This window comes from Gorilla gorilla, chromosome 11 (genome assembly GCF_029281585.2).
Source record: "Gorilla gorilla gorilla isolate KB3781 chromosome 11, NHGRI_mGorGor1-v2.1_pri, whole genome shotgun sequence".
NCBI classification, from domain to species: Eukaryota; Metazoa; Chordata; class Mammalia; order Primates; family Hominidae; genus Gorilla; species Gorilla gorilla.
Window position 1 is genome coordinate 34,103,387 of NC_073235.2, and position 24,352 is coordinate 34,127,738.

General features: G+C 38.7%; 1 protein-coding gene across 1 annotated transcript; it reads left to right on the forward strand.

Moving 5' to 3' along the window:
* The first annotated feature begins 2,836 nt into the window (after window positions 1–2,836).
* LOC101125875 (zinc finger protein 285) lies at window positions 2,837–22,636 on the forward strand. The gene is given in 6 exon segments (XM_019021886.2): window positions 2,837–2,851; window positions 6,395–6,521; window positions 10,633–12,079; window positions 12,081–12,272; window positions 14,649–14,733; window positions 22,451–22,636. Coding segments are annotated over 6 exon segments (2,052 nt in total).
* The last annotated feature ends 1,716 nt before the right edge of the window (window positions 22,637–24,352 follow it).

Here is a 24,352-nt window from a genome sequence, read left to right on the forward strand (position 1 = left end):
CCAGTGGGAAGTCTCAACAAGAAAGTTTGGAGAGAGGAAGAAGTGTGAGTTGGAGGATCTTGTCCACCAGTTCTCTCTCTGCAGGATTGTCACAGATTAGCTGTCCTTCTAAACAACAGGTCATGGTTTGGGTGGCCCTGGCCACACAGTCCTCTCAGTTCCAGGCTCCAGGGACTGCTCCCTCCCCTTACCTCTTAAGGTCCAGGTATTATAATGGCACCTCCCTGTCACTTCCCAGGATAGAGCCTTATCCACTCTGATTTCCTTACTCCCAGCCAACACCATCGTAAGCCGTCTGTTTATTAAACTCCCCTCAAATTTGAATGTGCCATCTGGTTCCTGCCATGGCCCATAGTTGATACAGGCAGGGAGTGTCTGAAGCCAGAAATTCAGGAAACCAAACCCTCAACCATATATGTGTGACTGCATGTGTGTAGATGTGTGCTTGAAAATAAATCTGTCCCATTATTGGCTCTTAAGTGAGAACAGGTACTAGAAGTAGAGGGTGAGTTTATGTCTTTGCACGTGCGTATAATGTATAATATCCAAGCCAATTCTATTTGTTCATTTGTTAATATTAAGAAACATTGATTGAGTGCTTGTTAAATGATAAGATCCTTAGCAAGTACAGTGGATAAAACACTGCAACTTGTTTTTTTTTTTTTAGGATTTGTAGTTTTTTGACAGGGGAAAGAAGGAGTGTTTCCTTGGTAGGTTTTAACTATTGTAAAATGATGTAATTCATGTTGTATTAATAAGTTGAACATTTCTTATTTTGGCCTTTGTTGGAGCCCAAAATAAGAAGTGATTAATGATGTCTCTTAAAGGTATTAAAGGAGAGAAAAAGAGTCCAAGGATTTACCAAAAAGACATTTCAGATTCTATTAACCTGATTCTATAACTCTGTAAGCTGCAATTCAAAGGGTAACCAACAGACCAGTGCCAATAAATGATATTGGTCTGTGACCAGATAATTTGAGAACTTGATTGTAGATGTTTAAAATTTTGTCTTATTGATTAATATAATAATAACAATTGGGCTTTAATTTGCATACCTTCTTTATTTCCTTTTTCCAGTAATTTCTTTTTACTGTATCTTACCAAAATATCAGTCTGTGACAGACTGAAAGTAACGGTAATAATAATATAAAAACTAGTCCTTTATCACAGATAGTGTGAGAAGCACTATCTGAGAAGGCAGAAACGTGGTTTTTGGCTTTTATTTTTTAATCTTTGGAGTTTACACAGTGCTTAAAGTGGCAATTTTATACAGTAAGTTTCCCCACAAAAGCGAGAGGCAATTGTGTTTACAGGGTTTACCAGATGGAATCCCAATAAAAAATAAACAGAACACTCAAATTGGGTAATTTGAGAAGAGCTTAATAAAGGGACAATCTATAAAGTTGTAGGCAGGCTGTGGTAATCAACAAAGGGTATTGCAATATTTCAGAGCTAGTGATAGCAGGGTAACTTACTGCCTTTAGGACTGAAGGGCTAAGGGAGGAGGCAGTCACTAAAATGTGAAGAAAGATTTATGGGATGACAGCTGCCTGATGGTGGCCATGACCTTTGGTCAATGGATATGGAGCATAGCCATTCCACAGCAACCTCTAGGGAAAAACCTGGGGGAATAAATATTCTGACTTCACTCTTGTCCCTTCCCTGGATCTCTTGCTGGCTTTCCCCATTGGCTGAACCCAACTGGAAGCTAATTGGCAAGAGAATCCACTGATATAAGCAGAACAGGAAGGGACTTTAGTGTATATGAATTGGCAAGCTTAGAAGGTCTATCTAACTACTTTGGTCTACGTGCAGTCTGAGAACATGTATAGTTCAGTATACTGTGAGCATTTCCAGAGCAGAGGTTGTGTCTTATATGTCATAAGTGTGTCATCAATATTTGCAAAAGCAAGGGATAGAATGGGTGCTGGAGAGACAGTTTAGGAAGCCAAGAATCAAGGTGTAGATGTTTAAAAATTTGTATTATTGATTAACATAATAATAAAAATTGGGATTTAATTTGTATATCTTGGCTAATCGCAAGTTCTTTAGACCACAGGCCTGGCCATACAAGATCAAGTCTTGCATGTGAAAGTGGAAATAGCAGAAGGTCCCTGTCATCCTGAGATTGCTCTCTTTTTTTTTCCTTTTTTTTTTTTTTTTTTTTGAGACAGTCTGTCTCTGTTGCCCAGGCTGGAGTGCAGTGGTGCAAGCACAGCTCACTGCAGCCTCTGCCTCCCAGGTTCAAGTGATTGTCCTGCCTCAGCCTCCTGAGTAGCTGGGATTACAGGTGCCCGCCACCAAGCCCAGCTAATTTTGTATTTTTAGTAGAGACAGGGTTTCACCATGTTGGCCAGGCTGGTCTCGAACTCCTGGCCTCAAGTGATCCACCCATCTCGGGTTCCCAAAGTGCTGGGGATTACAGGCGTGAGCCACTGTGCCCAGCCCTGAGATTGCTCCCTTACTCAGCAATTCTGGGGCCTTTTTTCCAGCATAATTCAGATGTAGATTATGTCAGTTCATTCACAAGTCTAAGAAAAGGAAAAGAATGTGCAGGTTTTGACCCAAAAGCTTGAGGAGAGAGATAGGAGTTACATAGTGGTCTGAGATTGAGGGACTGGCGACAAATCTAGGGAAGTCTTGAGGAGGTGGGAGTTCAGTCTGTTCAGAATGAGAAGAGATGATATCTAGGGAGAGAAGAAATTGTGAGAAATTTGTACAGATAAGGAAGGAACCAATGTTCATTTATAACTTGTTGAATCCATGATCTCATGGATTCTTTCTTCTTTGCAGTTCTGCTTTTCCAGAATCCTGCCCTTTCCAAAAGGAAGACGGTATGATTAAGTTCCAGGTAAGTTAAGGGTTTCTTTCTCTTTAAATATACTGTTCATTCTGGGGAACCAGCACTTCTGTTTTCTGAAAGGAGGTCAGCATTTTTTGAGTGACTACTATGTATTAGGTACTTCATCTTGCTCATAATGACTTTGTGAGGCAGGTGGTTTGACTCCCTTTATAGAAGTGAAGAAACAAACTCACAGATTTCAAGATGTCTACTTTGGTGCTACTCTAAGTGTGGTTCATGTACCAGTACCAGTCCATGAACTGCTTATCACTGCCCCATGAGGGAAAAAGAATCAAGACTAAGTTCAGAAGCTTTTATAGCAATTTGGTGTTGCCGCAGCATCTGAGTGCATGGGCAGCATATACATGACCATACTCTAAATGTCACTGGTCTCGTGCGATAAGTAACAAGATTTGAATGGGTATGTATTGGTCAGAGTTCAACCAGCAAGGCAGAACCAGTAAGAGATATATATTAAGAGATTTATCGTAAGGAATTGATTTATATGATTATGGGGGCTAACTAGGCAAGTCCAAAATCCACAGGGCAGTCCCTCAGGAAGGGTGGGCCAGAACTCTTAGACACAGACTGAAGCCGCTGTCTATGGGTGGAATTTCTCCCTCTCCCAGGGAAGCCTCAGCTCTGCTCATAAGACCGTTCAGTTTTTTGAGTCAGACATACTCAGATTAGTTAGAATAATCTCCCTTAAAGTCAACTGATTATGGACTTTAATCACATCTACAAATTATCTTCATAGCAATACCTAGATTAGTGTTTGATTCAATAACTGAGGACCGTAGCTTAGCGAAGTTGCCACATTAAAAAGACCATCACAGTGTGGAGGAAGGATTTTCTTTTAATCATGAAAAAAATTAATTATGAAAATACACAAAAAGAACAAATGGTATTATGAGGCTCCATTTGCAGTACCCATCATGCAGTTTCAACGATTAACTTATTGCCAAAGGGATTTGCTTAATCTCTTTTTCAGTTTTTTCTTTCCCAGAGTATTTGAAAGAGGCATGGTATTTACACTGTATTGGTTTTTCTCTGAGCACATCGCTTTTGTATAGTACCTTATTATATATGCAGCTAAAATGAATGAGCTCACACTTTTATCCTTCTGCCTGGAAACCATCTTGCCCAAGTCCAAGATTCATTAGGTACATTTTCTATCTTCTAAATTACAGCAACAGTTTAACAAGTGTTCACCACTACATCACCCAGGTCATCATTTTTCCATCCTCCTATAACAGTGTCCTCAATGGTTATGGCCTGGACCTAAAGCCAATGCCATGAGTATTTGGTAGCACTCTGCTGGTTTTGGTTAGCTTGGGTGTGTCCTCATAGTGAAGACAGAGGGACAAGAGAGCAAGTGAACACGTGAGATCTGTCAAGGCCCAGGTTAGAAATGGCACATTCTCACTTCTGCTTCATTTTGGTAGCCAGAGCAAGTTACATTGCCAAGTCAAAACTAAAGGGGTAAGAAAACACACTCTGGTCCTTTAGTGGGATTGGTGAGCATGGAAGAGGATATTTCTAAACAGCAATCTAATTTACCACATTCTCTATGTATTTCAGTATATATTTCCTTAAAAACTGACTAATGAGATAATCAATAATTATTTGGTATTATCTAATACCCAGACAATAATCAAATTTCCCTGATTATCTCAAAAAATTTTTAACAGTTGGTTTGTTCAAATGGGATCTTACCAAAGGTCTATACTATCATATAGTTGGCAGTTGTGTCGCATAATCTCTTTTAATCTAGAGAAATCTGCCCCTCTACTTTATTCTCTCCTGCTATTGACTTGTTGTAGAAACCAAGTTTGGTGTCCTGTGTTCTTTCCTACATTTGGAATGCATTTGTTTGCTTCCTTTTGGTGTCTTTCAATGTGTTACTCTATCCACAGTATTTCTTGTAAGTGGAAGCACCAGATGCTTGAATAGATTCAGGTTCAAGGTTTTACAAGAATACTTCATAGATGGTTATACAAGAATACTTCAGAGAGGAAAATATTTATAGGTTTTTGCAAGTGTTTATTCATTGAAAAATTTGGTTTCTTAATATTTTGGGGCTGTCCTTGTATCTGCATCCTATGACAATCGCTGCCTAGGATTCCTACAAGGCATCCATCCAGCTACAAGGGTGGTGGAGAAATGAGTGTTTTGTTTTCCCAGGCTCTATAGTTGAGGCAGAGAAGGGAGAATGGGGTGTAGGCTGGGTGAACCTCTATTCCTAACCCCTTCTCCCTACATTGGAACACCCCAAGCAGACTTCAGGGTATCTGTACTTCCTGAATGATTAACTCCAATTCAATTTTGTTGCCTCCCACAGAAGAAGGCATACAGTAGTGTTACTGAGAGAGTGATGCTATTAGGACAACCGTGCTGACTCCCCTAGATTTTGTTTTTAATCATTGTCAGATTTTGGTAATTGGACAATTGTTAGGAACATATTCTTTGTGAAGTCCTTTGTAACTGCTTACAACTTTCATTTGAAAGCTCTGCATTATTTAGAGATGCAGAGTCTATTGAGAGAACATATCTGTAAATACTTAACTCTGAGCAGTGTGATATATGCAGCAATAGAAATATTTTATGTAAAAATTGTTTTCTTGATTAGGAGATGGTTATTAATATCAGATTATTCCCCACATCCTTTTATTTTGAGAAATTTCAATTTATCAGGAAAATGAAAGAATAGCATAATGTGTAATCTTCACCTAGATTCACCAATTGTTAACAATCACCCATAAACATATGCATAATATACGTATATACACACACATATCTATATTTTATTTTGATGACCAAGTTGGGGATAAATTGCAGGCATGATTATAATTCATCCCTAAATATTTCAGCTTGTATCTCCTAAGAGTAAGAGCATTTTCCTACATTTCCACGTTACTGCTAACATACTCAAGAAATTTCACATTGATACCACTATTTTTTAATACCTAGTTGATATCCAAGTGTTCTTAATTATGCTAATAATCTCCCTTTTCTCTATTGTGTTTTTTGAAGCTGGGAGCCAGGCTTTTAGTTACCCTGTCTTCTTACTTCCTTTTAACATGATAAAAATAGATTAATCTGCCATGAAAAAGTGAAAATACCAAATCTTGGTGTGTGATGAGAAATGAACTCATGGAACAGTACTAGACTTGTGTATCAGCACAACACCTTAGTATAGATTTATCTGTGCCTATTTCCTGGGCCATATTTTATAATTTGATTAATATTGTCCTTTGGGAATCCCTGATCCAATAGGATTAATGTCCTTATGAGACAGCCTCAACAGAGCTTGCTCTCATTCTCCCTCTGCCATGTAAGGAGAGGACAGCTGTCTACAAGCCAAGAGAAGAAACCTGAATGAAACCTATCTTGGTGGTACTTGATCTTAGACTTTCCAACCTCCAGAAAAGTAAGAAGTTAGTTTATTTTGTTTAACCTAATCAGACTGTGGTATTTTATTAAGGCAGCCCAAACAGACTAAGACCAGTCATTTGTGTGGATGATTGACGTGGCATGTGGTTGATGTTTTAGGAAAGGGTGACATTCAAGGACATAGCTGTTATCTTCACCAAGGAAGAGCTGGCAGTATTGGATAAAGCCCAGATAAACCTGTACCAAGATGTGATGCTGGAAAACTTCAGGAACTTCATCTCAGTGGGTGAGTAACTGAGCATCAGACCACTGGACCTGTGTCCTGAAATCATCATTTCAAACCACATAGAAAACTCCAGTAAGATCACAAAGATAAACTTTGACCACTGGAAAGAAAACACCTAAGAGATGCATGTGCAGGTTAGAACCCTGCAGTTAATGAGCTTTTACAGATCAATGTGAGGATCTGGCCCTTTGTGATGGGTTTGTGAGGGAGCTCTCCCCAAATCTCATACCCCTGGCCTGTGGGCATCCAATGCAGGCAGTAATCCCTCCCTCCCCTAATCACACATTTAGGCTCTCATTCTTTCCTCATATTTCTCAGAATGAGACATAAAATTCACACATCACCAAGAGCCTTGATCTATTGGATGCTTCTGGAGAAAAATCAATGTTTATCCAATGTTTTGGATAAATCAGTGTTAAAGGAACAAAGGGAGAACTTTGATTTGGTTGGCAGTTACAATAGCCAACACTTACTGGTATGTAGTAAGTGTAATCTAAGTGTTGGCTTATTTGATTACTTTTTGATAAATATCTAACCTCATTTTCATTTCTCAGAGGTTCATATACAGTTATGTGCTACCTAAGTTTATGAGATAGAGATATGGTTTGGCTATATCCCTACCCAAGTCTCCTCTTGAATTGTAGTTCCCATAATTCCCACATGTTGTAGGTGGGGCCTGGTAGGAGGTAACTGAATCATGGGGCAGGGGTCTTTCTCATGCTGTTCTTATGAGAGTGACAAGTCTCATGAGATTTGATGGTTTTATAAATTGATGTTCTCCTGCACAGGCTTTCTCTTTGCCTGCCACCATGTAGGATGTACCTTTGCTCTTCCTTCACCTTCTGCCATGATTTTGAGGCCTCCACAGCCATATGGAAATATGAGTCAATTAAACCTCTTTCCTTTATAAATTACCCAGTCTTGGGTATGTCTTTATTAGAAACATGAGAATGGACTAATACAGATAGTTACTGTTATTATCCCCCTTTTATGGACATATTACTCTGTTTTCACACTGCTGATAAAGACATACCTGAGACTGGGCAATTTACAAAAGATAGAGATGTATTGGACTTACAGTTCCACATCCCTGGGGAGGCCTCACAGTCATGGTGGAAGGTGAAAGGCACGTCTTACATGGTGGCAGACAAGAGAAGAGAGCTTGTGCAAGAAACCACCCCACCTTTTTTTTTTTTTTTAAGAGTCTGGCTCTGTAGCCAGGCTAAAGTACAGTGGTGCTATCTTGGCTCACTGCAACCTCCAACTACCAAGTTCAGGCAATTCTCCTGCCTTAGCCAACCCAGTATCTGGGGCTACAAGCATGCACCACCATGCCCAGCTAATTTTTGTATTTTTTAGTAGAGACGGGGTTTCACCATGTTGGCCAGGATTGTCTCAATCTCTTGACCTCGTGATCAACCCACTTTGGCCTCCCAAAGTGCTGGGATTACAGGTGTGAGCCACTGCACCCATTCAGAACTCCCTTTTAAAAACCATCAGATCTCATGAGACTCATTCACTATCATGAGAACAACACAGGAAAGACCCGCCCCCATAATTCAATCGCCTCCTACAGGGTTCCTCCCATGACACATGGGAATTGTGGGAGTTACAATTCAAGATGAGATTTGGGTGGGGACACAGCCAAACCATATTATCCCACCCCGGCCCCTCCCAAATCTTATGTCCTTACATTTCAAAACCAATCATGCCTCCCAACAGTCCCACAAAGTCTTAACTCATTTCAGCATTAACTCAAAAGTCCACAGTCCAGTGTCTCATCTGAGACAAGCCAAGTCTCTTCCATCTATGAGCCTGTAAAATAAAAAAACAATTTATTTACTTCCTAGATATAGTGCAGGTACAGGCATTGTGTAAATGCTGCTGTTCCAAATGGGAGAAATTGGCCAAAACAAAGGGGCTACAGGCCCCATGCAAGTCTGAAATCCAACAGGGCAGTCAAATCTTAAAGCTCGAAAGTGATCTCCTTTGACTCCATGTCTTGCATCCTGGTCACGCTGATGTAAGAGATGAGTTTCCATGGTCTTGGGCAGCTCCACCCCTGTGGCTCTGCAGAGTATAGTGTCCCTTCCGGCTGCTTTTGTGGGCTGGTGTTGTTTGTGGCTTTTCCAGGCACACAGTGCAAGCTGTTGGATCTAGCATTATGCTGTCTGAAGGATAGTGGCCCTCTTCTCACAGCTCCACTAGGTAGTGCCCTGCTAGGGACTCTGTGTGGGGGCTGTGGCATGTGGGAATTATGGGACATGACACTTGGGAATTATGGGAGTTACAATTCAAGAAGAGATTTGGGTGGGGACACAGCCAAACCGTACCAATGGATGAAACAACTGAGTCACTGAATTAATAACTTGCCCATGATCACACAGCTTATAAGAAGAACTAGGATTTGAGCCCTCCTAATCTGGCCCTAGGTCCTGTGCTTTTAATAAATAACCTCGTGAAACCAAAGTGTAATCTGTAGACACAGGACCTTCTACATAAATCTGCATATCCATGCAGTTGTTTCTCAAACTGCAGGATAAAACCCTCTTGGTGAGTCCTGAAATCAAATTACTGTGTCATAACTAGCAATTTTTAAAAAGCAAAATAGATTAATAGAGCAGAAAACAGAAGAATTTATCAAAATGCATTGCACATCGTATGTAAGTATCAGCTGATAAAACTTCTGTTTTAGTGAGCAGTCTGTGTTGATGTCCGTGCCTATTCCTACTGAGTCACAATGCTGATTTTATTGTGGGTTACAGTCAAAACAATTGGGAAACCACTGCTTAAAACCCATTTGGGGCAGCTCATGGTCTCCCTTTCCCTGATACTATCTTATAAACTAAAGTCACTTTCAATAAAACAACCCAGAAAGGACCTTGAACCAGAAGCAGTATCCAGTGGGACTTGACCGTGATATTCATGCCATTTTGAAACCCATCTTAGGGTCCCAAAAATATGATCATCCTCTTCTGCCTCAACCCCCTGTTTGTTATATACCACAGTCTTGCTTCCCTGGGTGCCAGGCCATTGACAGTGCCACAGTATCTGTTCCCCATTCTCATAATCATGGCTGTTTGAGATTCTGCAATAACTTAAAAGGTCAGAACTTAAGGAAATGGATTATAGTATCTGAGTGGTCTCTATCTTTTCATGAAGACAAAGAATCTCGGGGAAAATAAAAAGGATGTCTCTTAAAGCTTGTCTCAGAGGTTTACATATGCATCCCCGCACAACGCCAGGACCACGTTTCACAATGTTTATCCCTATTTCAATCCCCATTGCCTTTTTATCCCCATCCCCTTAAGGCTCACCATGTACAGTTGTGCATGTTGTACACAAACATACATGATAGTCCTCCATATGACAGTGATGTGAAGGAAGGGAAGCCATCAGGAGATAGGACTTGCTTGTTTCTGAAACCTCTTGTGACCCTTGTGTCCCTTACTCTGCCCAACATATAAAAACCACTCCATCAATATGTATTATTTCTATACACACATATACTACATAAAATGGGAGCCTTTCGCATACCTTCTGTAGCAAGATTATTAAAGTCTTTTTATTGACCACTCTTATAGTGGGGAGGTGAATTTCTTCCTTCATAAATTTTTCCTAAGATTTCCTTTTATTCTTTTTTGCTGTGTGGGGGTGGAAATGTCTTGCTCTGTCACCCAGGCTGGAATGCAGTGGCACAATCTTGGATCACTGCAGCCTCTGCATCCCAGGATTAAGCAATCTTCCAACTTCAGATTTCCAGGTAGCTGGGATCATAGGCAAAATAGAACCAATTTTCAATTTTTTTGTAGCGATGCGATCTCACCATACTGCCCAGCCTGGTCTTGATCTCCTGAGCTTGAGTGATCCTCCCACCTCAGCCTCTGAAAGTGTTGCTGTGATAGGCATAAGCCACTGCACCTGGCCAAGATTTCTCTTAATTTCCCTACAATACTTGATTTCTAATTGGCAGCTCACAGGTTAGAATTACTGTGGCTCTAACTGTTTCTCTTGCCAATAGAAGCCAGGGACAACTTCCCACCCCATCATATTTCATTTTCTCAAAACCTCTGGACAGGTGATTCACAAATTCTCTTTCTTCTCATGGGAGATGGGATTAAAAACAACATTTTGAATCTTCAGGGAAAGGGGTTAAGTTACCTTTCTCAAGAAGAGCTTCATTGCTGGCAGATTTGGAAACAAAGGATCCGGGATTTAAGTGTGACTCAGGATTATATCATGAACCTTGAAGAACAGTGCTCCCCACATTTAGAAGATGTTTCCCTCTGTGAAGAGTGGGCAGGCGTGTCTCTTCAGATTTCTGAAAATGAAAACTGTGTAGTAAATGCCATTATCAAAAATCAAGATATGACAGCATGGCAAAGCCTGACACAGGTTCTTACTCCAGAATCTTGGAGGAAAGCCAACATAATGACCAAGCCCCAGAAATCTCAGGGAAGATATAAGGGAATTTACGTGGAAGAGAAATTGTACAGACGTGCTCGGCATGATGAGAGCCTCAATTGGACCTCACGTGATCATCATGAGTCCCAAGAATGTAAAGGAGAGGACCCTGGTAGACATCCCAACTGTGGGAAAAACTTGGGTATGAAATCAACAGTTGAACAGCATCATGTGGTCCATGTTTTACCACAGCCTTTCACATGTAATTACTGTGGGGTGGCCTTTGCAGATGATACAGATCCTCGTGTCCATCACAGCACTCACCTAGGAAAAAAATCTTATAAATGTGATCAGTATGGAAAGAACTTAAGTCAGAGCCAATATCTTATCGTTCATTGTAAAACCCACTCAGGAGAGACTCCCTATGAATTCCATGAATGGCCTACAGGCTGCAAACAGAGCTCAGACCTTCCCAGATGTCAGAAAGTCCCCTCAGGAGACAATCCCTACAAATGTAAAGAATGTGGCAAGGGCTTCAGGTGCAACTCCTCCCTTCACAACCATCATCGAGTCCACACAGGGGAGATGCCCTACAAATGCCACGTATGTGGGAAAGCGTTTGGATTTAGGTCACTTCTTTGTATTCATCAGGGAGTACACACAGGGAAAAAGCCCTACAAATGTGAAGAGTGTGGGAAGGGCTTTGAACAGAGCTCCAACCTTCTTATCCATCAGAGAGTCCACACTGGAGAGAAGCCCTACAAATCCAGTGAGTGTGGCAAGTGCTTTAGTTCAAGCTCCGTTCTTCAAGTCCACTGGAGGTTTCACACAGGGGAGAAACCTTATAGGTGTGGTGAGTGTGGAAAGGGCTTCAGCCAAAGTACACACCTTCACATTCACCAGAGAGTCCACACAGGGGAGAAACAATACAAATGCAATGTGTGTGGAAAGGATTTTGGGTATAGTTCTGTTCTTCACACTCATAAGAGAGTTCACACTGCAGAAAAACCATATAAATGCGAAGTGTGTGGAAAGTGCTTTAGTTACAGTTCATATTTTCACTTCCATCAAAGCAATCACACAAGAGAGAAACCATATAAATGTGATGAGTGTGGTAAAGGCTTCAGTCGGAATTCAGATCTTCATGTTCATCTGAGTCCACAGAGGACAGAGGCCCTGTAAGTGTAAGGCATGTGGTAAGGGCTTCAGTTGTAATTTGCACCTCCTTGCCCAACAGAGAGTGCATATAGATGACACACAGTACACACATTGTGAGCATGGGAAAGACCTTCTGACTCATCAAAGACTACATGGCAGAGAGAAACATTATAAATGTAGTAAGTCAGGGTTAAATTAGGAAAACAGAAGCCACACTCTATTCCAGATAATAGAGGCTTACTCAGCCTGTGGGAGGGCTAGGGTAGCAAAAGACAGGGACACTGCCATCGATAATGTCAGCCTGCAGCACTGGAGTGTGCCAGGCAAGGGTTGTGGATTTCAAGAACTTCTGTGAAGCTCCCATCAACTGCTGTATGCTACAATGGCAAAGTAGGTTACTCTTGACAAATGGGTGGTTTGTGGTAGTGTATATATACATGTATATATACATGTATATAATATCACTTTATAGCCCATAATTATGTATATATGTGTCAATTAAAACAAAAGAGAAGCTACATTCATCCCATTTAAAACAAAGAATATGGGCCAGCCTTACTGACTTCCTTCTAATGAGTAGAATGTAGTGAAAGGGATACCATGTGGCTTCCGTATCTCAGACTGTTTTCCCTTGGAACCCAGCCCCAATTGTGAGAGCCATCAGGCCACAAAGAGAGCCTGAAAGTGCCTGTGTCAGTGTTCATGCTGCCTGTCCCAACCAAGTTTACAGCCAATGGCCAGCATCAACCATCAAACACGTGGGAGAGCAAAGCTTCAGAGGATTCCATTTCCCCAACTGATCAGCTGTTCCTAGGGAAGCTGAAGGGAGCAGAGACAAGCTGTCCTGGCCAAGTTTTTCCCAAACCACAGGTTCATGAACAAAATAAATGTTTTTCTTTCAAGCCACAAGACTCTGGGTAATTGTTAGGAAAATAAGTTTTAAAAAGAGACAACAGGAAACATAACTTATGCAGCAGAAAAGAGTCTCCTTTAAAGCAGGATCTAATAAATGTTGATATTTATTTATTGATGTCAAACATTATTGAGAAGCAGCAGATAACCAGGAGAGAGACATAAGCTGCTGAGGAGGAATTTTCCTAAAACTTCTTCAATTATGAGCTCTGATAAGAAGGCAAGGGTGTCTCTTTATAATTTCCCCTCAAGTTAGGAAATAAGACTGGGAAGCAAGAAGATGCATGATGTGAAAAAAAATTAGAAATACTTGGTGACATAGCCAAAATCAGACATTTACATGATTTCAATTAACTAAAATTCTAAAAGAAGAAGCTTTGAGTGTTTATTAATCAACCTAGTATTCAATTTTAATTTTCTTTTCTAAATGAGGAAATAAGGAGAATATTATGGAATGATTTTTAGTCTTCACAGAAGTAAAATAAGCATAGTGTGTTTTGAGTGTTAAGACATCAAATGCAATTTCTCCTTTACCTTACTCCAAGCTTGTTTGTATGGAGAGGTAAAGACCATCCCATCTCTATGTTATGCCACAATGTTTCTCTATAACACACAACTTGGCTCTGAAATTTTGAAAGTCAAAATACTTATCTACTATGTGTCTCTGATAAATTGCCTGAACATTACCTGATTTTGAAGTGCTACACGCCTAAGACCTTTTCTTGGAATGAGTTAAACTTTTTATTCCAAGAATCCTCTACTGATCTAGAAAGCAGAGCTGTGCATCTCTGTTTCAGTAAAAGGAGGTCAATACAGGGAACTGTGGTTTCTGAGAATGCAAGATCTGCACTAAGAAAAGGATTAGCCACAGTGCTACCCCAGAGAACCAGCTACCAGCAGGAAAGAGGGTCTGTAAACTGCAAGATGATGACTTCACTTGATTTCCACTGAGGAAAGCTGGAGGCTCAGACTTAAACTTCTCCTTCCTAGATGGTAAACATCTATGGAAGGTTCTATGAATTCTAATGAGTTAGTGAAACATAATGCACTAAATATTAGACTATGTCAGCAGATCCTGTGACCAAAACTTACTGAAAATATAACTATAGTGGGAGGCAATGGAAAAGAGACTAAAGGTTTGAATGGAGAAAAAAAGAAATTAAGTGTGCCTTGTAAGCCTGGCTTCTGATCGTGTCTTAGAAGAAGTAAGGTATAAGCTGGCCAGAGACTCCTTTGTGACACAAAAGGTGAAGTTAAAGATATTCCACTAAATTTAATTTTTATTATGACATAAGACAACTGGTAATATGCAACATGATTGAAAAAAAACTTCTCATTCAATTCGATTGGGCCTTGACATAAGAATAAACAAGCTAAGAACTGATAATCTAAAAATAAACCTGCACATTTACAGTCAATTGCTTTTATACAAGCTTAACAAAAGAACAAAATTAGAAAAGAATAGTCTTTTCAAGAAATGGTGCTGGGACAACTGGGTATCCATATGCAAAAAATAAAAAAAAATTGACCAAATATCTTATTTAGAAATTAACTCAAAATAAAACAGTTAACTGTAACAGCTAAAACTATAAAACCCTCAGAAGAAAACACTGGCATAAATCTTTGTGACTGCATTTGGCGGTGTTTTCTTAGCTATGACTCCAAAGAAAAATGCATTCAATGGACTTCAAAATTGAAAACTGCTGTGCCTGAGAAGACAGTATCAAGAAGTGAAAAGGTAAGATGCCAAGTAGAAGAAAGTATTTGAAAAGCGTATATCTGATAAAGGACTTACATATATAGGAAATATAAATAACTCTTGCAATTAATAAACAACAAGATAACCTAATTTTAAAAAACGGGCAAAAATTTTGAATAGATATATCTGCAAAGAAGATATAAAGATGGATAAGCACATTAATAGATGCTTAACGTAATTAGTCATTAGGAAAATGTAAATCAAAACCACATGTGGCATCACTTCACATCACAGGATAAAATCTTTGTTCAAGAAAAAAGAGTGTTAGGAGAAATGTAAAGAAATTAAAACACTTATCTAATGCTGCTGGGAATGTAAAGTGATACAGCCACTTTGGAAAACAAACAGGCAGCTCCTTAAAAGGTTAAGCATGAAGTTACCATATGACCCAGAAATTCCAGTCATAAGTATATACTCCAGAAAAATAAAAACATACGCAAGCACAGAAACTCATACATAAATGTTTACAGCAGCATTATTCATAGAAGTCAAAAAGTAGAAAGAACCGGAACGTCTATCACCTTTGGGTGGGAGAGAACCCAAAGGTCCATCACCTGGCCAATGGATAAATAAAATGTTTGATGTATCCATACAATGGAATATTACTCAGCAATAAGAAGAAATTAAGTACAGATACTGTATTAGGAGGAGACAGCAAAATTCCTAGGCAGATACGGAAGGGTCCCCGGAGAATCTCCAACCAGCCCCACAAGTGTTTACACCAGATGTTATGTGCAGATAAGAGAACCTGGACTTGTCTTGCCTGGACATGCCTGCAGCAGACCGGAGGCCCACATGCACTGGGGGGATGGGGTGGAGTCACCAGGAATTCACGCCTTATGCAGAGGAGGAACCTGGCCGCTTCAGCTCATGTGCTCCTGGTATTCAATTGTGAGGTGGAAACCTGTTTGCAGGACCCCTCTCTTTGCTGAGAGCTTTCCTTTCACATAATAAATTCTGTCCTCCTCAATGTGTCTGCGTGCTTAATTTTTCCTGGTCATGAGAGAAGAACCCAGATGTAGCTGAACCAAGGAGCAAAAGCCCGGCATCAATACCTGCTACAGCACAGATGCAGAATGGAAAATTATGCTCAGTGAAATAAGCCAGTCCCAGCAGACCACTTGCTTTTCATTTCAGAGGCTTATAGGCAAATCTATACAAAGAAGGTGGGTGGTTCCCTAGGGCTGAGGGAGGAAGGGAAAACTAATGAAGATGGTTAAATGATGTGGGGTTTGTTTTTAGGGTGATGAAAATGTTCAAAATTGATTGTAATGATGACTGCATAACTCTCTGAAAATACTAAAGTTAATGAATTGTATATTTTAAATGAGTGAATTGCATGGTGTGTTCATTATTTCTCAATAAACCTGTTGCCCCCTACCCCAAATTAATTTGGTACTAGTGATTTTGGTACTAGTGATCTGGAGACAGGTACTGCTTGGTTTCAGATCACTGGCCAGGGTTCAAGGCCTAAGAGAATCAACAGCATGTCCTCTATAGAAAAAGAGATTTATATTTTAAAAGCTATCCTTTTCATTAGTATCAAGCCTGTAAAATTAAATGAAAAATCTTTCTTTCACTGCTTAAAGCACTGACAGACTTATATTGAGGAGTAAGACCTTGTTTTCTTTGGCCCCAATTTCTATCTAAAGGGTCTCATCAGATGGGTTGTATTAACTCTTATAATGTGGCTTCCTTTCTAACTTGATTCTGGTGCAGCATCACAGAGAGAAGAAGCTGAAAGAAATCAAAATATTTTACCCCTAAATATATTTTTTGACATATTTTGAAATGGCTGCTGCAGGGCCAAGAGATTGAAATGGCTCTCACTAATGTAGCCCAATCTCTCCCCTTCTAGGTCTTCCCAGATCTGGGGAAGATTAACTAAGAGCCTGAGGCATTTAAAGTCTGAAAAAATATATTTACCTTCTATTTTCTCCACATATTTTGGCAGAATTTGGGTTTTTCCATTATCAATATTTTCCAAAATTACGTGATTTTTAATACCAAAACTGATTTAAAATTACTATACGTTGGAATATAAATTATTCTACTATAAAGATACATGCATTTGTATGTTCATTGCAGCACTATTCACAATAGTAAAGACATGGAATCAACCCAGATGTCCATCAGTGATAGATGGGATAAAGAAAATATGGTATATATACACCATGGAATACTATGGAGCCATAAAAATGAATGAGATCATGTTCTTTGCAGGGATATGGATGAACCCAAAGCTGATATCTTCAGCAAACTAATGCAGGAAGAAAAAACCAAACACTGCATCTTCTCACTTATAAGTGGGAGCTGAATGATGAGAACATGTGGACTCGGGGAGGGGAACAAAAAAAACTGGGGCCTGTTGGGGTCAGGAGGGAGAGCATCAAGATCATAACTAATGCCTGCAGGGCTTAATATCTAGGTGATGGAGTGATGGGTGCAGCAAACCATCATGGCACACGTTTACCTATATAACAAACCTGCACGTCTCACACATGTAATCTAAACCTTAAGATATTTTTTTTAAAACTACCTTCTGTTTTAGTTTCTTAATCAGAATATCCATTTTTAGTTGATCTGTTTTTAAGTCTTCATGGCAAACAAAGTCTTCATTTCCAAATACATTTAACATATTTATTGTCATTTCCAGGAGTTTCTTATATCTGCAGAAATGTACAGAATTAGTAAGTCAAGTATTTTTAAGAGTAAATATTTAATAATTGTTTAAACATATGTTATGGCATATCAAAGAAACAAATCTATAAACTATGTTCCTTTCAGTTTCAACTGAACATAGTTTGAAAGCATTGTATATGGAATTATAATCTTAGATAAATAATATGAAGAACAATTTTATGGCATATATGGCAGGTAAAGTGATATTATAACCATACAGTGTTTTTGTTTTGTTTTGTTTTGAGATGGAATTTCACTCTTGTTGCCCAGGCCACAGTGCAATGGTGTGATCTCAGCTCACTGCAACTTCTGCCTCCTGGATTAAAGTGATTCACCTGTCTCAGCCTCCCAAGTAACTGGGATTACAGGTGTGTACCACCACGCCTGGCTCATTTTGTATTTTTAGTAGAGATGGGGTTTCACTGGTCAGACTGGTGTTGAACTCTTGACCTCAAATGATCCACCCACTTTGGCCTCCCAAAGTGCTGGGATTACAGGTGTGAGCCACCACACCTGGCCTAACCATACACTTTTTGTAAATAAACTACTCAAATCCATGTTGGTATGCTAGGTAAAATAACCTATTACTAAATATAAGCCATAACCCAGAGATGAGTAACCAAGATAAAAAATTAAAACACATACATTTGAAAAAGTCACAAAAATACATTTTGATACCCATTGACCACAGTCTCTCAGAAGAAGAAAAAGTACACACAAAAAGCATCAAGGAGATCATTCAATGTAGAAAAAGAGAAGAAAATATCTTTAATATCTGAGTTGAGGAGAAAAAGGAAACAGGCAGTTTTAGAAAAAAGGAAAGGGGCAGAGAGATGTGAGACGATTTAAAGACTTTGAAGAAGAGATCTAGACACCTTTGCTGACATAATGTCGACAAAATGAAAGAGATACAAAACCATGTAGAGAAAGGCAATGACAGAAAAATGTTGATTAGAATCAGAAAACCAAATTAAGTGCTCAGTAAATACATAGAAAAGTAGCTGTGTTCAGGGCTTCAAAGACAGATTCCATTGTTTTTAAAAAAATCTGTGATCAAAACGTGAATGTTCATTTTACTTTTTCTTCAAGTTATACATATATTTATATATATGAAATTTATTTATGTAAAACAAGTTTAATAACATTCATGTATACAACAGAGGTACTCATGTACAATGAGTAAATTTCCATGATATGTTTTATATCTAAAAGAAAAAAGCAGAAACAAAATATAAGCTACATATCAAGATAAATTTGATGTTAAAGAATGACACAAGCAGGTCTTCTTTAAAGAATTTGAATGCAGCAGAGGATACTACAAAAGAAAGAAAAAATGACCACAGACAGCAAAAAACATCTTCAGAAATAAAAATTCAAACTAGATAATGAAGAGTGCACTGGACATTATATGTCCAAGGCTTGGTCATTGTTCTCAAAATCATTAAAGAACAAGTGGCCAGGCATGGTGGCTCACGTCACTTTGGGAGGCCGAGGCGGGCAGATCACGAGGCCAGGAATTTGAGACCAGCCTGACCAACTTGGCAAAACTCTGTCTCTACTAAAAATACAAAAATTAGCTGGGCGTGGTGGCATATGCCTGTAATGACAGATATTCAGGAGGCTGAGGCAGGAAAATTGCTTGGAGGCATAGGTTGCAGTGAGCCAAGACCGTGCCATTGCACTCCAGCCCGGGAAACAGAGCCAGACTCTTTCTAAAAAAAAAAAAAAAGAATATTTTGGCATTCAAAAAAAATTTCACCTTGCCCCAGCAGCTCAGCTGACTCCCACCCCCATGACACAAATGTCTAAAAAGTTGCGCAGTGAGTTTCTGAAATACATTTTAAAATAGAATTCATTTAATTATGAAAATGCAAACATAAAATGAATTAGTATCTATGTATTAGTCAAGTAAAATTAGAGTTAAATCAATTAATAAGTGGTTAACATGTTCTACAACATGAAAACCATACCCAGTTGCCTCTTCTTCTAATTCATGATTTTTCTTTCTTATTCAATCCACATTATACTCCAGTGATGATATTAACTCAAAAAGTTTTCTTAATTCTACATTTTTTTCTTCAGGCTTAAAAAAAGTGTTTAAATTTTTTTTTGTAAAATCTAGAGTCCCTCTTTTATGTCAAAAATATTATTTCTCATAAGTGGATGAGTAATATGTATTTAGGCAGGTGTATAAAGTGCATTTTATAAACCTGATGCCAATAAGGGCAGATTTCAAAAATAGTCACTTTTCTTAAAACTGCTAAAAATGATTCAAATTTTCATCATCTTTTCTGAAATTTAAACTGCCAAAAATGTTTGTTACAAATGAGGGTTTTTACACACAAAATACTAAGGGTTAGTCAAAAAAAAAAAGAGTAGATATATTTACATTTTAGTTTTTAAAGATGCTCTAGAAACATTATCTTTAATAGTTTAAGATATTCCAAGTTTTCTTAAATTACATCTTACTAAGACAATTTTTAGAAAACTCTTATCTACTTCCCATTACAGTTTTGATCCTCATCTGTCTTCAGGCTGAGCTAAATACTGTCATTCTAAGTATTCACCCATAGGTTTCTGTTTTTCCCTTTCTCTTAACCATTTCTCTTTAAGTTTATTTTTTCTATAATCAACAAAAACAACTTTTGTCTACTTTTTGTGGCTTTTCTATTATCCTGTTTCTCCCCTTCCATTGGACTCTATGACACATGGTCTCATTCAGAAATCTATTTTTCATCACTTATTGTGTTTTTTATACTCAAATCTGATTTTTAATAATTCCAATAAAAAAGTCCAAGGGTCATGAAGGACTTTATCCTGTTTTGCTCAGCAGAGCAGTGACCAAATGCTCCCTCTGCTCCTCTGACCCCTCTTCCTTTCTAAATGCAGTGACCTCTATTCTTCAGCCCTATCCCTTTCTATTCCTCTGACCCCACTTCCTTTCTAAATGCAGCAATCTCTGTTCTTCAGCCCTATCCTTTTCTATTCCTCTGACCCCGATCATTTCTAAATTTAGCAACCTCTGTTCCACAGCCCTATCCTTTTCTGGTTTTTTGTTTTGAGATGGAGTCTCCCACTGTCACCCAGGCTGGAGTGCAGTGGCATGATCTCAGATCACCGCAACCTCCACCTCGTGGGTTCAAGCGATTCTCCTGCCTCAGCCTCCCAAGTAGCTAGGATTACAGGCATGTGCTACCACGCTCAGCTAATTTTTTGTATTTTTAGTAGAGACGGGGTTTCACTGTGTTGGCCAGACTGGTCTTGAACTCCTGCGCTCATGATCTGCCTGCCTTAGCCTCCCAAAGTGCTGGGATTACAGGTCTGACCACCACACCCAGTGGCTATTTCACATTTTACATTCTCTCAGGACTCCTAAAATCTCAAAACTTTGACCTAGATTCCCTAATCTATATTTCCAGCTCTGAACTTCTTCTTGAGGTCTCTTCCTTCTAGTACACATATTATAGACAATATTCTCAACCACACGCTCATACATTGCTACTTGGTGCAGATTACTTTCGTAGATAGTGAATCTTGTCTATTTTATGTTGGCTCTCATTAATGTTACTTTGAGTATACTGTTATTTTCTAATCTCAAAGGGGGACTATCTCACTGTTATGATACTAACCAGTATACTTTGTCCTTTTTTTCTTTCTTTCTTCTTTTTTGGACCAGTATACTTTGTCCCTTTTTTGTTTTACATTTTTTATTTTTTTTATTTTTTTGAGACGGAGTCACACTGTGTCATGCAGGCTGGAGTGCAGTGGCACCATCTCAGCTTACTGTAACTTCCACTTCCTGGGTTCAAGTGATTCTCCTGCCTCGGCCTCCCAAGAAACTGGGACTACAGGTGCACACCACCACACCTGGCTAATTTTTGCATTTTCAGTAGAGACAGAGTTTCACCATGTTGGCCAGGCTGTTTTTGAAATGCTGACCTCAGGTAATCCACCCACCTCAGCCTCCCAAAGTGTTGGGATTACAGACATGAGCCATGGCAGCCAGCCCTCTTTTTCTTTTATAATGAAAACTTTCCCATGTGAATCAGATTATCAATTGTTTGCCTTTGTTTTCTTTTAAAGAAATTCCTTTTCCATAGAGATATGGCATGATGAAAGGCTTGTTCTAAAGTTTCTTTTGGGGGACATTTAACTATGTCATTGGGAAGCTTCAGTAAGTAGAGATCTCCCTTCTTCCCACTCAAGATTCTTCATCTCAAAATGGTGTCCACCAAATGTCTTAATCCAGGTTGTCTCTTGTTTAGAAATTCATGAAATAGGAACCTTCTCGAGAAGTTGGAGGCTATTGATTGAGATGGTTAAAGCTGCCCCTTATTATATGTTTACTCCCAAGGTAGACATCAAAGTGGCTAATAATTCTATGTCTGATGTCTAACTCACTTCTATGGGAATCTATACAAAACGTTTTATTTATGAGACAGAGTCTCCCTCTGTTACCCAGGCTCGAGTGCAGTGGCTTGATCACCATTCACTGCAGCCTGAATATTCCAAGCTCAAATGACCCTCCTACCACAGCCTCCCAATGTAGCTGGGACTACAGGCATGCAGCACCATGCCTCAGCTAAGTGTTTAAAAATTTTTTTTTTTTTTTAGAGACAGGGTCTCACTATATTGCTCTGGCTGGTCTCAAACTCCTGGGCTCAAGCGATCCTCCTGCCTCAGCCTTCCAAAACCAAGTGTTTAACTGGGGACTAACATGAAGCACTTAGAAGACTACATGGAACATAGTGAGCTACATAAAATATTTGCTATTAGCATAATAATTTTATTGTATATCTTAACAAAATTGTGTATTTTAGGCAGGTGGCATGCCAATGGAAGTACTGTCCTATAGCTGAACTGAATCATTCTTACCACTGAGAGTTGCAGCAAATGGGGGACATAATTTATAACTTACTTTTCTCTCTGTATGACTCATTAGTCAATGACTATGTATGTACTACAATGTAAACAGCACCTCCTGGATTCAATAGAACATAACTGACATGACCAGCAGAAACAGACTAAAGACACTGAGCTGAAAACCCTGGACTCTATTGCTAAATCAAGGCTCCTGAATCCGTTCACTCTGAGCAACTTTTGCTGTGGTGCTGCCTTCACAAGCACTCTGCTGAGCACTCAGACTGAGGGGCTGTGCTATCCGTCATCAGAGAAGCTGCAGCCAGAACTGCTCAGCTGACAAACTGGTAACAGTCCAGAAACACAGTTCTGATTGCATAGTGAAAAAACGCCAATTTAGATTCTTTTTCATAGAGAGAAAAACATAAACACGTGATTGAACACGTCTCCTGTATTAGACTAATTGGTTTAGATTTGATATTTAATTGCTAAAAATACATTTAGAATATAAACCTTACTATGTCAAGGTCTCAAAGCAGAAACAATTGGTATGGCATAAAGGATTGAATTGAATGCTGCAAACTTCTAAGCTAAAATATTTTCAATGTATACAAGGATAGGTGGCATACATATTATATATTATTCCCCCATTAAGCAAATTTATAATGAGAGAAAATTATCTTCCATAAAAAAATAAAAGCCATGTAAAATTAAGGACTAAGTTTTTCTGCACAGACTAGACAACGATTGCTAACACATAAGGTCAATGAGAGAACACTCAGAGAAAGCTTCATGAAAACAATAAATTGTCTGCCACGTCTGAATGAATGAGGCTAGATGAACAGAAACTGAGAAGGCAGAAAGGATAGCATGAGCAAGACAAGTGCTGATATCTGCCCAATTAACTCTGAGGATAAAGTCCAATGGCAGGGAAATAAAAACCCGTGTCCACATAATAACCTGTAAGTGAATGTTTGCAGCAGCATTTTTCATAATAGCTAAAAAGTGGAAACTAACCTGAAGGTCCATCAACTGATGGATGAATGGAAAACCAGTATAGCCATGGAATAGAATAGCATTTAACTATAAGAAGAAATAAATTACCAATGTGTGCTAAAACATGCATGAATTCTGAAAACATTATGCTAAGTGAAAAAGCCAGTCACAAAGGACTAAATATTGTATAACTCTATGTATATGAAATATGCAGAACAGGCAATCATATGGAGACAAAAGTAGATAGATGGTGGTTGCCTACAACAGGGGTAGGTGGAGGGACATGGAGGAAGGCTGCAGTCATGCCTAGGAGATGGGGGGTTGCTTTCCAGGGTGATGAAAATGCTGTGAATACACTAATAGATACTGAGTTGTACATTTTAAATGGTTGAACTCTCTGAAATGTGAATGATATCTCAGTGAAACTGTTTTTAAAATCCAAAGGCAGGATCAAGATAATTTTCTCAACTCTCAATTTTTGATGTACATGCTATCTCAAATTTAAATATTTCTACAGTTTTATAGTATATTTTAAATAAAAGACAAATAAAGAAAATGCCTAACTTTTCAAATAGTTTGCAAATTAACCTAAAACATGCACATTTCAAAGAATAGTATAATGGCCTTTCTGTACAAGTTAAGCTAGAATCTGTGAAATAAATAGACACAGATTCTGTGTCCATTCACAAAAGTGAAGAAATAAGACAATTTTCTGGAACATTCCATGAAACATTCTCCTCTGATTTAATCTCACCTGCATCATCAGAGCAATACAAAAATTACTTAAAAATACTGTTTTAACAGGAAAAAAGTCAGTTTTCTATGAGGAATGATGTATAATTCTCAACTTTTCCAAGGGTACATATTGTAAGAGAAAACATATGTAATGGTTTTTCAAAATGGTAGAATGAAAGTCACAATATAAAAAAATAAGTACATTATAAAGATAGTAAAATGGAAATAATTCATTGTAATGAAAATAAAAAATCAAGCTTCTGCCAAAATTAGTATCCTAAAACATGTTATATAATTCAACTAGCTACAGAATACAGTTGACATG